General features: G+C 31.9%; 1 protein-coding gene across 4 annotated transcripts in view; it reads left to right on the top strand.

Annotated features, from left to right (window-relative positions):
• The window catches only part of LOC148603419 (deleted in lung and esophageal cancer protein 1-like), a 45,113-nt gene extending 33,959 nt beyond the window's left edge, over nt 1–11,154 (top strand). For all 4 annotated transcript variants that reach the window (XM_088551888.1, XM_088551889.1, XM_088551890.1 and 1 more), the window contains 9 exons: nt 2,852–3,114; nt 3,423–3,542; nt 4,151–4,242; nt 5,030–5,111; nt 6,396–6,584; nt 7,459–7,605; nt 7,946–8,099; nt 10,211–10,334; nt 10,620–11,154. In XM_088551888.1, the coding sequence (XP_088408014.1) occupies nt 2,852–3,114; nt 3,423–3,542; nt 4,151–4,242; nt 5,030–5,111; nt 6,396–6,584; nt 7,459–7,605; nt 7,946–8,099; nt 10,211–10,334; nt 10,620–10,743 (1,295 nt within the window). In that variant the 3' untranslated portion in view covers nt 10,744–11,154. The remainder of the gene's footprint in view (nt 1–2,851; nt 3,115–3,422; nt 3,543–4,150; nt 4,243–5,029; nt 5,112–6,395; nt 6,585–7,458; nt 7,606–7,945; nt 8,100–10,210; nt 10,335–10,619) is intronic.
• Nucleotides 11,155–13,881: the final 2,727 nt, after the last annotated feature.

Raw genomic sequence — 13,881 nt, 5'->3', positions numbered from 1 at the left:
ACACAATTTGTGACAGTAAAACTACAGATGGACCTTTACAAAGCTTCAAATACAAGACAGTTACTGTGATAGTATTATTGTTCTTGGGGTACCAATTTTCATAGTTTTCGTGGGTAAGCCAAACCACGAATTCAAGAATCCACGATCTTGTGTTTCTTCCCTAATCCATGAAAATTGGTATCCATGAATTAAAGTACTTTCACAGTATCTCTTACTTAGTGTCAGTTGTCTAGTTCAGTACCTAAGGAAGGTCATCAGTTGATAGTCATTTAATCAAGGAAAAACCAACTTCATTCCCTGAACTTTACTGTATTACTCACTGTAAGGATTATTTTAAAGCACTTTTTTCTTGGAGAGTCTTAAGGCAGAAATGTGATGTTCTAAGAAAGCACTTAATTTTTAGCAGCTGTTTTTGAAAAAAAATTGCAAACTTTGAATTAAGTAATGCATTTGAAAAAAGATCACATATTTTTTCATGTAAGTGACAGATAGAATAATTGGGCAAAGTCAATAGATGATTATTTCCCTTTAAATGAAAATGATAGCTAGTGTATTTCTTTATTTTAACTTGACACTAGAAAAACTTATTATATCAAACTTTTGATGAATTTATATGAAGTATTAAAAAAAAAATGTTTAAGAAACTTTATTTTTTTACCAATAAATCACTCCCTGGTATGATTCTTAGATGGACGGCTGACATAATCTGACAAATTGATTATCTAAGAAGTTTTTCATTACTCATCATATACAGGATTATTGTTTATTGTTAACTTAATTTCATTTGTGGTAAATTTTAGTCAAAATGATATGAAACACTGATATTATGAGAATATTTTTTTTAGGTTAATCAAAGTTTTGATTTTTTTTTCAATTGTGCAATTTCTTTGAACAGTAATGTTTTCAACAACAATGAATGTCATGCTTACATGACAATTTTTTACTTCATTTCTTTGGGTGATCGGAAAAAGGAAATGAAGAAAAATTATATTTCCATTAATTGCAAATTTTATTCTGCAACTTTATAGTAGACTGAAAGAGAAGTCAGCACTTACTTAATGTATAACATTGTTTCAGACCATTGCAAAAGTATCTTTGTTGACCCTTATTCTGAGATTGGCTTGACTGAAAATTAAACAAAACAGAAACAAAAAAAAATATTTAAAATTTTGGTCTGGAATATATCTTTTATGGGATCTGAGAAGGGTAATAAACAATGATATCTTTCTTTCTATCATCACAGTTCAATGATTTCACCTGTTTTTGCATGCAATTTTTGATATAATTTGTTTATATAAATTTTTCTTTATCCTAACTGAATCATAAACCAATGTTGTTTATTGATGTGATGGAGTTCTGTACAGTGATAATTTTCACACATTGATTTTTTATCTTGTGTACATAAAATTCAAAAACAAAAATTGACAAAACTGTCAGTTTTTGTCATTGTTAATACAAACAAATGTAATTCTCTTTTCTTCCTACATTTGCTCAAGTAGAATTAAATTCTTAAATTTTTCCCAGCTCTCTTACTGAAAATTTACAATCTTCAATATTGCCTGCTTGTCAGTATACTATTTTTTTATGAATTATAAGTGTATATATTTATCATTTGATTTGAGTTATCTCCCAAAATCTTTTCTGTTTAGATCCTTATGTTCTCTGACTTTATTCTGTCATGTATTAACCAGAACATATAGTTTTTATACCCAATCACACAGAGTGGCAAGGTATTATGTGATACCCTCCGAAAAGTTGTGAGTCCGTCCATCTGTCCCTCCATCAATCTGTCCATCCCCCAGTGGTTTCCAGATGTTAACTTGACAAAGGGTCATTGTTTTTTTTAACTTTGCACAGAACTACTTTGTTTAGTACCATAAAATACAGGTTAAGTTAAATTCTGTGAAATCTATAATTACTTAGGCCATAATTGAAAATGTTTTCATCCTCGTTTTTTCACCATTAGGGGTTGGGTATTACTTATTGTCCTATTTTTACTTTGCATCACCAAAGGTGAAATCAGGTCTAGTAGTCACTCTGTCGTCTGTGTAATCTTGTAACCCTAAAAGTATTGAACCATTTTTATTAAAATTTTGCAGTGTTGTTTCTTATTTGAATTTTGAAGATATACACCTACTATTTAAGACACATTTACAATTTTTGCCTACACAGTTTTAGCATGTTCAGTTCAGTCATTTTTTTTCATGAGTATATGTTGTGGATGGTACATATATACTTTGTGCAGTCTGTAAGTCAATTATCTTTAAATCAATATTATTCATACATTGCCCATTCATGTAGGCATTGGATATATGTACCTCTTTTTGTGTCAAAATATAACGAATATTTGTTTCAAATCTTTGTCTGTTGGAAGTAGCAATTTTTTCAGCCCATATGCTATAATTTATGGTGATATATCTTTTGGCACCACTTGTAAATCTAATTATAGATTTTTAACATTGCATAGTGTTTATACATATATCGAAGATATGTGCTGCTACATGACACAGTTCCAAATATGTTATCAGTCTGCTTAAAAAATGAATTGCTAAAATTATTTTGATTTTTACTGTAAATACCATCAGCTACTTAGTGGTTAAACATGGTAAACCCTGAAATCATCATTCAGTTCACCGGTACTAAAAACTGCCACTGGTAAACCCTGAGATAACCATTCATTAATCTAAAAACTGCCACTAGTGAATCCCTGAGATCACCATTAAATTTCAGTATCATAAAAACCACAATTGGTAAGCTCTGCAATGCTTGAAATAATTTCTGTCTCAACCTTAAAAACTTGTTATTCTCCAGTTTTACCTTCATGTTAATGCTTTATACTGTATGATTGCAGCCCCAACCCCAATAGAGAGAATGCCTACAGATATGATACCTAACACTGCAGATTCTTCTCCCCTTATCAGCCGTGACCATTCCAAGTATTCATTACGATCAGAACCTAAAATAGAGGAGTTAGAAGAGGATGAAGTAGAGGTTCAGGTAATGGAAGAGGAGGAGGAAGAGAAGGAACAACGCCTCAAAGTTGTTTCTCTTTTCTACAGACCTCACGAAGGTGTTCCAGCACAAGAACCTTATAGCATAAAGAACAAACAGTTGGTAAATATTTTCAACTCTTTATCCTTTATGAATGATCAATGGTGGGATATAATATTTACGTCTTTTAATTTATCTTTCTACAGTATATTGCTTTTCTTTTTAAAAGCAAGAGAAAGACTTAACATTATATTTAATGATAGAAAATAATTTTTTTTAGTTTCCAATTCTTAGCAATGGCTAGATTTTTATGTAACCTCCTCACACTAAAGTTATGCAGTGTTTTAAATTACCAAGGTCTGGTTCAAACTTTACATTGGAATATCTCCGAAGCTTGTTTACTTGCAATACTTACCTTATTGTATTTTCAGATAATTCCTGCGCGAAGTTTTGCCAATGTTAATATAACGTTTACACCACTACCTACAGAAGTAGTCAAGGAAGAAATGGACTGTGTTGGTTTTGCTATTGCTCACATGAGTATTGATAAGGTATGTCTGTCTGTCTGTTCTAAAAGATATTTTGAACAATTTTATTATTGTTTTTGATGTGTTTTGTTTTGATTGATTAAGTTTGCTTTTGTTTGTGTTTGTTTTCAAAATTTCATCTTCACTGTTGTCTTGAAAAATGCCCCAAAAAAAGGGGAAGACAATTTCATGGATTTAAGCACAGATTTTTTTGTACTGAAAGGATACATCATTTTGACGTCAGATTTATAGAGCACATGTGCTTTTAGATATTAACAATGAAAGCTTTTTGAGTCTTGACAAGACCAGGCAAAATATTAAGATGTCAAAAGTGTTTTTTCTTTTTCGATTGAAAAATCACCCCTAAACCCATTAGTATTTTTATGAATTCTTTTGGAACTATTTAAAAGTTAACTTTTGTGAAATCTTTATAATATATTATTATAATGCAGTAGAGGATAAATAATATATTTTAGTATTCAGGTTTAAATTTAAATTAAAATTATAAAAAAATAGACCTTCCAACAAATGTATCTTGATAGTAAAATATTAACCACAAAAAATTGCTATTCACAAGTACTTCAATTACAAAAATCATGAACATGTATGTATAAAGATGGTATTTTTTTTAGAATCCTAATGTTGAAAATAAAGTTATAAGATTGCAAGGATATGAAGTTGGACCATTACACTTGGACATGTCAGCTCATCTTAAACCAGCTCTGTAAGTATATGTATCTTTCTGGAATAAACTCAGTAATTTTTATGAAACCAGCTCTGTAAATTCATATATCTTGAAATTTCCTCTTTTTGGAATGGACTCGGTAAGTTGGGTGAAACCAGCTCTGTAAGTACCTACACAAGTCAGTTGATTGAAACCAGCTTTGTAAGTAACCTCATCCAGTCAGTCGGGTGAAACCAGCTCTGTAACTACCTACACATGTCAGCTTGGCTGATATCAGCCCTGTAAGTACCATCATATGTCAGTTTGACTGAAACCAGCTCTTTAAGTACCTACACATGTCAGTTGGCTAAAATCATTTCTGTAAGTACCAACATATGTCAGCTTGGCTGAAACCAGTTTTGTAAGTACCAACGTATGTCAGCTTGGCTGAAACCAGTTTTGTAAGTACCAACATATGTCATATGAAACCATTTCTGTAAGTACCTTCACGTATCAGCTTGTCTGAAACCAGCTATTTAAGTATCTTCACGTCATTATGTCTTCATAGCTGGTATAATTACAAAACTTGCATTTGAATATAATGTAAATTAAAAAAAAATGTTATTATATAAATTGATGTTAAGTTCATGACAAAACTTGATTCCAATCAGTGATATGAATGACCATGGATATATTAAATATTCAATAATAAAAACGTGACATTTTAGCAGTTGCACATGTTCTAATTTAGACACACTTAATCAATACCAGGTCATGGGAGATGAAAGGTTTCTTATCATGATAATGAATTAAACAAATCTGGAACTAACATCCCTTTTTTTTGTAGATTGAGCATGGAATGTATGGATGAGGAAGGTATGAGATATAGATCAGCTATGAGTGACCTCATGTTAGACAGAAATGGCATCGTAAGAATAAATGATATTTATCTTCTCTTCTACATTTACAATGGATACTTGATTTTAAGAATTGGAAAATTTTAAGCTGATCATAATTTTTCTTCACACACTTATGTTACTAGTGATTTATGAAGTTATAAGTTTTAGGGTTTATTATTGGAGTTTTTGTCTTGCCTGCCTGTATGTCACAAGGTGTTACTTTTCTGCTGTTGGCTTTTGCATTAAAATTTTCATGATAAGTTTTCTGATTGGGTCAGTTTGATATGACCCACTTGTGCTAGTTCAATCACATTTTGTATGCAGTTGCATTAGCATCACTATAGCACATTTCTATATCCATTTCATGTATATGCCCCTGCAGTCATGGTCTATTGACTTTGAATTTTCATATTTCATGTTAAGATTTCCATGTTAAGTTTTTTTATAAGGTCCGTTTGATATGAACTACTGGTGCTAGGTCAATTACAATTGATAGGCAGTTGCATTAGCATCACTATAGCACAATAGTGTGTCCATTTCATGCTTATACCCCTGCAGCCATGGTCAATTGACTTTGAAATTTCAAAATTCATGTTAAAATTTCCATGCTAAGTTTCTGATAACATCACTACAGCACAATAATGTATCCATTTCATGCATTTCCCCCTGCAGTTATGGTCTATTGACTTTGACATTTTGTGTAACTGAAACTTCATGTTCCATATATGCAACCAATAAACTATCCCTGAGGAATCTCTCCACTTAAGTGGTGTCAAAAAGTTGTATTGATGTTATAATTGCCCATCATAAATAGAATTAGTAACAATATCACCATTGATCAAGTTTTAGATAATAGCAGTCCAAGTGCAACAGGCAAGTTGTACCAATGTGATAACAATTTATTAATGTTAAGGATGAAAACCAATCCCTTTTCAGTTTTTATTCCAAGCCACTTCGTGTGATACCCTCCAAAAAATTGTTAGTCCATCTGTCTGGCTGTCCCCTGATGGTTTCCAGATGATAACTTGAGAATGGATTACTGAATTTTATTTAAAAATTTTCACAGTTGTTTAGTGCTATAAAATGCAGGTTTATTTTAATTTTTAGCCAAATCCAAAACACAGTTTTCAAGTTAGGCTGTTTTTAACATTTTGTCATTGATCTTTTTTCACTCTTACATGGCAGGGTATCACTTTTATGTTCCATTAATGCCCTAATTTTGTATTTCTTTTTTTAAAAATTCATTTACTTATTTTTTATGTAGGTATTGGATCAATTTTTATCATCACATATTTTTATATTGTTATATTACAGACTCATTCTGAGAGCTACAGAGTGATGGGAGCAGTAGTATCTAACCAGACAGAGACACCATTGACCTTCAGACTGATGACAAGATCACCATTCCTACTGGTTGATTTAGATCCATCCACCAACAGAGAGGAGTTAACCAAAGCTTATGTGACAGAATACCAGACCCTGAGACCTCAACATCATTTACCTGTATGTTAATGCCTTAATATGTCAGTCTCTGTAAGAATCAGGCAAAATTGAAAAAAAAAAAAAAAAAACAGAAACACATGTCAAAAACCCACCGATCTGACAATAGAATTTCACTCAAGGATGCTTTCTGTATTTTAAAAGACCATTATTTCATCCCTGCATCACTGGATTTGCTCAGAATTTTTTCAATAGAATGTCAGAAAAATGGGGTTTGTGACAGAGTTATCTGCTCTTGAAATGTTTATTTTCATGCATTTTGATGAAATTATAACTCCTTTCACCAAAAAGATGTAAAAAATCTTGTCTTTTTTCCTTGATTCTGATGGTGCAAATCATCAAATTTAACATTCAAGATGGTTTTTTTATACCAGGTTTTCCCCCATAGCCTATTTCTTACTAAGACTGACACTTTATATGTTAGTCTCTGTAAGAATCAGTACGACTGAAAAGTTATTCACTTTTTTTGTGAATAATTTTCAACTCCCACAATAGAAATAAGATGAGATAACATACAAACTACATACTCTATTTTCCTGTTTTATGTGTTATTTTCTGCTTGACTTAACAATTTAGGAAGTGTAACAGTTCTCTTTCAGGTCTATCATTCTTGGTTGACATGCATACAAGGGGTCAGACATCTCATAAATTTGCTCTTTCTAACCCTTTTTCCCAACCTAGTTGGTTTAATTTATCTTGTAGTTCCATCTTAATTTTGTTTTTTCAGTTTCACCATCTGCGTAACTCCCCATTGTAACCTCAACTCCTCCCAAATCCTTCATTAGATTTTGATGAAACTTTTTTATAATGCTTTAGTTTCACATGTAGTTGTGAATGAGACTATAACTAGATAATTATTTCTCACAATCTGTTTCAGGTAAAGATAGCCTTCCAGACAACTACAGATCTCCTGAAGTACCTGAACGACACTAATGATTCTTGTATAACTCTTAGAGAACAAGATGGAAAGAAGATAGATATACAGGATAACCTTACTGTGGAGTTCAACAATGGGTCAACACAGGTTTGTAATGGCTTAAAGAGGATTTGGGTCAGTGTGTCTGTTAGTCTGTTTGATTTTGAAGCCTCAGGTGAAGATATTTTCTCCATTTAAGTGAGGTCCCTGTTATTAAAATTGAACTTGTTTAACATTATTATTATTATTATCTTAACATTTGAAAATACAGGAAACTGAAGTTCCTCTTGTGTCAATTTATTGGTAATTAATTTTAACACTCAAATAGGTTCTATCATGAAATGATAGGTAGTTGTACTTAAGAGTTATCTACCCTGCTTACTATGTTTTGTATCAGCCATTTTTTGATTTGAAGATCTACATTGGATATTCATTATTTTATCTTCAGAAATTGCCACTCTTTGCAACACTATCTGTGCCACAAATGGAGCTATCAAAGGAGTCTATTGATTTTGGAACCTGTTTGGTTGGCCAGAGGAGAGAACAACAGTTGTTGATAACCAATAAGACTGCCTCACACTGCCACTGGAGGGTATATTTAGGTAAGATGATAAACAATGGTGTGCTTAAAGAACAGGACAGCCTCACACTGCCACTGGAGGGTATATCAAGGTAGGATGATAAACGATGGTGTGCTTTTAGAACAGGACTGACTTTCTCTGCCGATGGAGGGTATATCTAGGTAAGATTATAAATGATGGTGTGCTTTCAGAACAGGACTGACTTACACTGCCACGTAAGGGTATATCTAGGTAAGATGATAAACGATGGTGTGCTTTCAGAACAGAACTGCCTCTCAGTGCCAATGGAGGGTATATCAAAGTTAGATGTTAAACAATGTGTGCTTACAGAACAGGACTAACTCTTACTGCCAGTGGAGGGTATATCCAAGTAAGATGATAACCAATAGTGTGCTTACAGAAGAGGACTGCCTCACACTGCCACTGGAGGGTATATCAAGATAGGATGATAAACGATGGTGTACTTACAGAACAGGACTGCCTCACACTGCCACTGGAGGGTATGTCAAGGTAGGATGATAAACAATGGTGTGCTTACAGAACAGGACTGCCTCACACTGCCACTAGAGTATATATCAAGGTAGGATGATAAACAGTGGTGTGCTTACAGAACAGGACTAGCTCTGACTGCCACTGGAGGGTATATCTAAGATGATAGACAGTGGTGTGCCTACAAAACAGGACTTCCTCACACTGATAGTGGAGGGTATATCTAAGTAAGATGATAAACAATGATATGCTTACAAGACAGGACTGACTCTGCCACTGGAGGTTATATCTAAGTAAGATGATAGACAATGGTGTGCTTGCAGAACAGGACTTCCTCACACTGATAGTGGAGGGTATATCTAGGTAAGATGATAAACAGTGTTGTGTTTACAGGACATGGCTGCCTCACACTGCCACTAGAGGGTACATCTAGGTTATACAATAAATCTTGTATTATACCCAACAGTATGCTTGCAGAAGCCTTATCACTCTTTTAAGCTAGTAAAAAATGACACAGAGCACTTGGCAAAGCCATAAATGAGTGGTAAGGAAATCATTAGTTTTTATTTTTAGTATTTTGCCTTTTTCAATTGCTGTATTGTGGTAGAGCATTGTTTGCCAGTCTGTCTGTTCACACATTATATGACAACTTAAAAATATTTAAAGACTTTATGATAATTATTTGCTGTAATGATTGTCTTTATATATAGAGAAAACTGTTTTCTTTTGTATTCTATGTTTTCTTGTTATTTATCTCTGAGTTATAGTACTTAAAGTGCCAAAATCAGGAGAAAGGGCATATTTGGTGCTTCAGCTTTTCTGTTTATTTGTTACATGACTACTTTTCTGAATAACATTCCTTGAAATTGAAACCTGACTAAAAACAAAAAAATCTGACAATATAACAAGAATAAGTATGGTAAATAAGTCAAAGAGACAATGACCCCAACCGGGATATTCCGTGAATAACAAGGAAGCCCTCACACCACGGGGCAGGCTGCAGCTATCCCCAAAAACATCAATATAAACAGATACAGCAGATATTTGAAATCCCTTTATAACTGCCAATGTCAAATGCAATTAAAACCTGTGTAAAACAAACAACTGCCTAAACTGAATAAATCATCTTTAAAGTATGTTATGATTTCCAAACCTATGAATAATTTTCAGAGCCATACGAGAGGAATTCTATCATGCAGAAAGCATACAGAAATGTCTGTAATGGAAAATAATGCAATTTAACTCAACCAAGATAAAGAAATATCTCCAAGAGGGATTTCTTATGAAATTTGATCTTGACCTAAAATACATGTATCTCTCTCATAGATGAACTTTATAACCAGATTCACAACAAAAACAATATACAGTTCATTACTAACACAATGTTTGAATGCCAACTGGTACTTTGTTTAGATGAAAATAGAAATGGATTCTTATCATTTACTTCCTAAAATGGAAATAAAATTTTTATATTGCCCTAATTGCTAATTTGGAGAATTATTTGAGTCTATGGAAAAGACAATTTGGTTTTTCAAACTCAAGTGAATTTGTAAAAAAAAACTTACCTCATCACTGAATTGAAAACTTAAACAGTTTAAAAGTATTGAATTCATAGTTTGATATGTTTTTTTTTTTAATTTCAGACTCTATAGCTGGAGCTACAACCAATGATACCTTCTCTATTGAATCATCGGAAGGCTATTTAGAGGCCCATATCACTCACATCACAGACAGCAAAACCATACTTAAAGTCTTCTTTACTGCTAAGTATGTTTTAGTTTTTTCAGTTTTAGAAACAAATTTCTCATTATAATGTATTTATAAATTTCATATAATTGTAATATTTCAGCAGTCACTTCTGGTACAAAAAGAACTAAGTAACTTGCCTATTATGTACTAAAAATATATATGTATTTTTTTTCATCAAATTTTTTTCTGATTTGCTTGTTTGTTTTTCTTTTTATAATTAAAAAAACTAATTCAGCTGATTTCAGTACCTTTTAGAAAAATGTACTGAAATTAATCCTAAATATTTTGTTTACTATCTTACAGACATGCTGAACATTATGAGGCAGTCTTTGTATTCCGAGGAAACCTTGGTGAAGAACCACGTAAACTGTTTATCCGAGGCAGTGGATCTTACGATGAAAAACATGAAGCAATACTGAATGTATAAGGCAAACCTTATTAATGTGTTGAATATTTTCCGCAAGTGTTGTGGTCAAGTAGCCGTAATATCCAATTCAAAAGCTTATTGATGTAAATCTGTGTGATAAAAAATGAATGATATTTTATAAAAATGTCTTCATTTTCCAAAACTTTGGTAATTGTTGAGATTTTGTTAATGTCGATTTTGATATAAAAAAACTGTGATAATACACCAAATGCTGTTATTTGAATCCAGACTTAGGTGATTGAATATGAGAAAAATGTAATTTGACATAAGTCTGTGATTTAAAATATCTGGAGTTTATAGTTTTAAAAACTTATGATTAATTTATTATTTAATGGAATGTGTTTTATTAAAACCGTAGGGTTTGAAATGATGTAGATTGTGAATATCTTATTAAAAGGTATTTTGTTGATAGTTATAGTATTTTTTTCATGATGAGAGAATCATATGTAGTTTCAAGTACATGTAGTCAAACTGAAGTTATTTTGTGCCAATGTTAGGAAGTTTTGGTCAAATTTTATTTGTTTGCCTATCTCTTAATCCATTAAGGCTAGGGATTTGCATTGTATTTTATTATACCTTCTTCTACAATTACCATTCTGCAGCATTCCAAAACAAACAGACTAATAAACTAAAAACTGGGTACTCTATTACACAGGTCGAGACCACTAGAATTCTGATGTACAAAAGAATGTCATGCTTTTGTTACCAAATAATGCTCAAAACTATGTACTTTATTTATGCGTTGTCAATGCCCAATTGTGTAAATTACTAGTGCCCATGACTATAACTACACTGAATGTTGGCCATGCGTAAAATGTACTAAGATTCTTTTCCATTTTCCGGTTATTTTTTATAGCCAATTTCACTTTTTTTTTCTATAAAAAAAATATTAATGGTTTGTATATTATTCTGTAGATTCCATGCACACATAAGAAAAACATAAAAATTTCATCGATCACTTCATAGATTTTACCTTCAAGTTCTACCTAATGGCAATGCCTATTTCTAATGCTTGTTGTTGAGTACAAATTATACAAAGAACACCTTGGTTCATGGAATAATGCTTTATACTGTACATTTGATATTCTATGTTAGAAAGAAGATCATAATAAAAGTTTTGAGAAGAGAGATTGATCAAAAATGTTCCTATAAATTCTATTGAAATATTGGAGAACAACTTGGCAATAACATGCAATAATACTGTATTCAGGTATCTCATTGAATGATTGTCACTTGTGTGTGTATATGTATAAAATGTCTTTTTATAAGAACTCACGAACTGTTAAGTAGCTGTCTTTGTAAGAATCATGCAAAATCTGAAAAATGTGATACACCCCAAAAAAAGGCTACATATTTTTATTTTTTTTTTAAGTTGTTTTATGGGTCTATACTATGAAATGAGTAATTATTCATTCAAATCTGCCTGCTCTTAGGAGATAATTAACATTGAAAATCCAGTAGATTCTATTGTATTTGAGCGTCATTTACAGACCTATCTCCCTTAATTTTGAAATCTACAGTGCATTCTGTATTATTTTTATCTCCTAAGAGTACGGTTATGTGAAAAACCACATGTTAGTTTCTGTTTACCATAACATTTCAAACAAAATATCAAAAATTAAAATATGTAGGCTTTTTACCCATGAATCACATTTTGCATGATCCTTAGCTGGAGTGCTACTTAAATGTTTTATATGTAAGTGTATAATAGGTCGGTTAAGAACTCGTCATACTTTCCTGCTCCACACTTATATGTTTGAAACATTACAGACCTTGGACCTTGAAGTAATATTTCTGAACTTTTAACCTGCATCATCAATGGTGATCCGTTTGTCTGTACCTATGTATTGTAATCTGCTACACATAGGGCATTTAACCAATATTATTCAAATTTTGTAGTGTTTATTAAATAGAAATTTGATCAGTTAACTTTTACATTTTTAACATATTTTACTTAACTGTTAGTTTTGCCCCTTTATTTTGTGGATTATACCAATTTTGTGTAATCTGTAGATCCAAGAGTATCCAATTGATATTATCTATATCAATTCCAGAAGTTTGCAATGTGCACATACACATATGGATGATATTCATCTCCTATTATGGACAAATTTGATAAATATTTTCCTACATTTTAAGCTGAGTTGATTACACTTTGCCAGTTTCAGCAATACATGCTATCATAATATATTACTTGGGGACAATTTTGGTATCCCTTAGACGCATTCCCCTTTGCCTTGGAAATGAATCTTATATGTACTCTATGATTTGGTAGATATATTTTGGACAAGTAATCCTTTGCCATTACTTTCTTGTGAAGTATGGATGTAAAGAACCGCTGAATATTTTAAAAATATTTGCATTAGCTCACATGTAAGGCTATGTACCAGACTTTTTACTCACAGTTACAGATTCAATAAGATAACTGTTAATATTAAAACTATCTTCTATTGATTAGATGAAACCTTTCTACCTAGGTTTTACATTATAACATGTAGTTCAAGACTTTTTTTTCTACTGTTGACGTTTCAATTGATGTAAATACATTTATCATACCTCAAAGAGACATTTATCAAGATACATTTTGATTTATGATTTTATGAATTCACTCAAAACAGTGAATGTGACTTGGCCCGATTAGAAACACTCTTGTTTTGTAAAAGTGGCCATGCGTTTTCTTGCATAAAAATTTAAAACTTTCATACCCAAGGATCAATCATATCAATAATAATAATTTTGAAAAAAAATTGCGTTACAAATAGCGAAAAATAAAAAAAAAACGTCGAAAAATGACAATAACGCCAACATGACATAACATAACAACAAATAAATTTTACCACAGAGAGATATCATGCCGAACAATTTTACTATGGCAGAATTAGGCTAAACCTAATGAATTTGGAGATATATGCAAAACACTTCCGATTGCCCGCCAATTGTCTGTTTTTTAGTAACAGCGGTGAAGTTTTTTGACGAATCAAAAACCCCCACATCATTTTGATCTATGCATCATACCCTATGGAACATTCATACTAAGTTTGCTTTTAATTTGTCTAGTAGTGTCAGGCGAGAAGATTTTTGAAAAAAAAATATTAAAAACGGCGAAAAAAATTGTCGAAAAAGGGCAATAACTCGAAC

The sequence above is a fragment of the Perna viridis genome, chromosome 11 (genome assembly GCF_037379345.1).
Source record: "Perna viridis isolate PV_CMFRI_1.1 ecotype Kerala chromosome 11, ASM3737934v1, whole genome shotgun sequence".
NCBI classification, from domain to species: Eukaryota; Metazoa; Mollusca; class Bivalvia; order Mytilida; family Mytilidae; genus Perna; species Perna viridis.
Note: the sequence above shows the minus strand (reverse complement) of the source record. Positions and strands in the feature narration are given on the sequence as shown.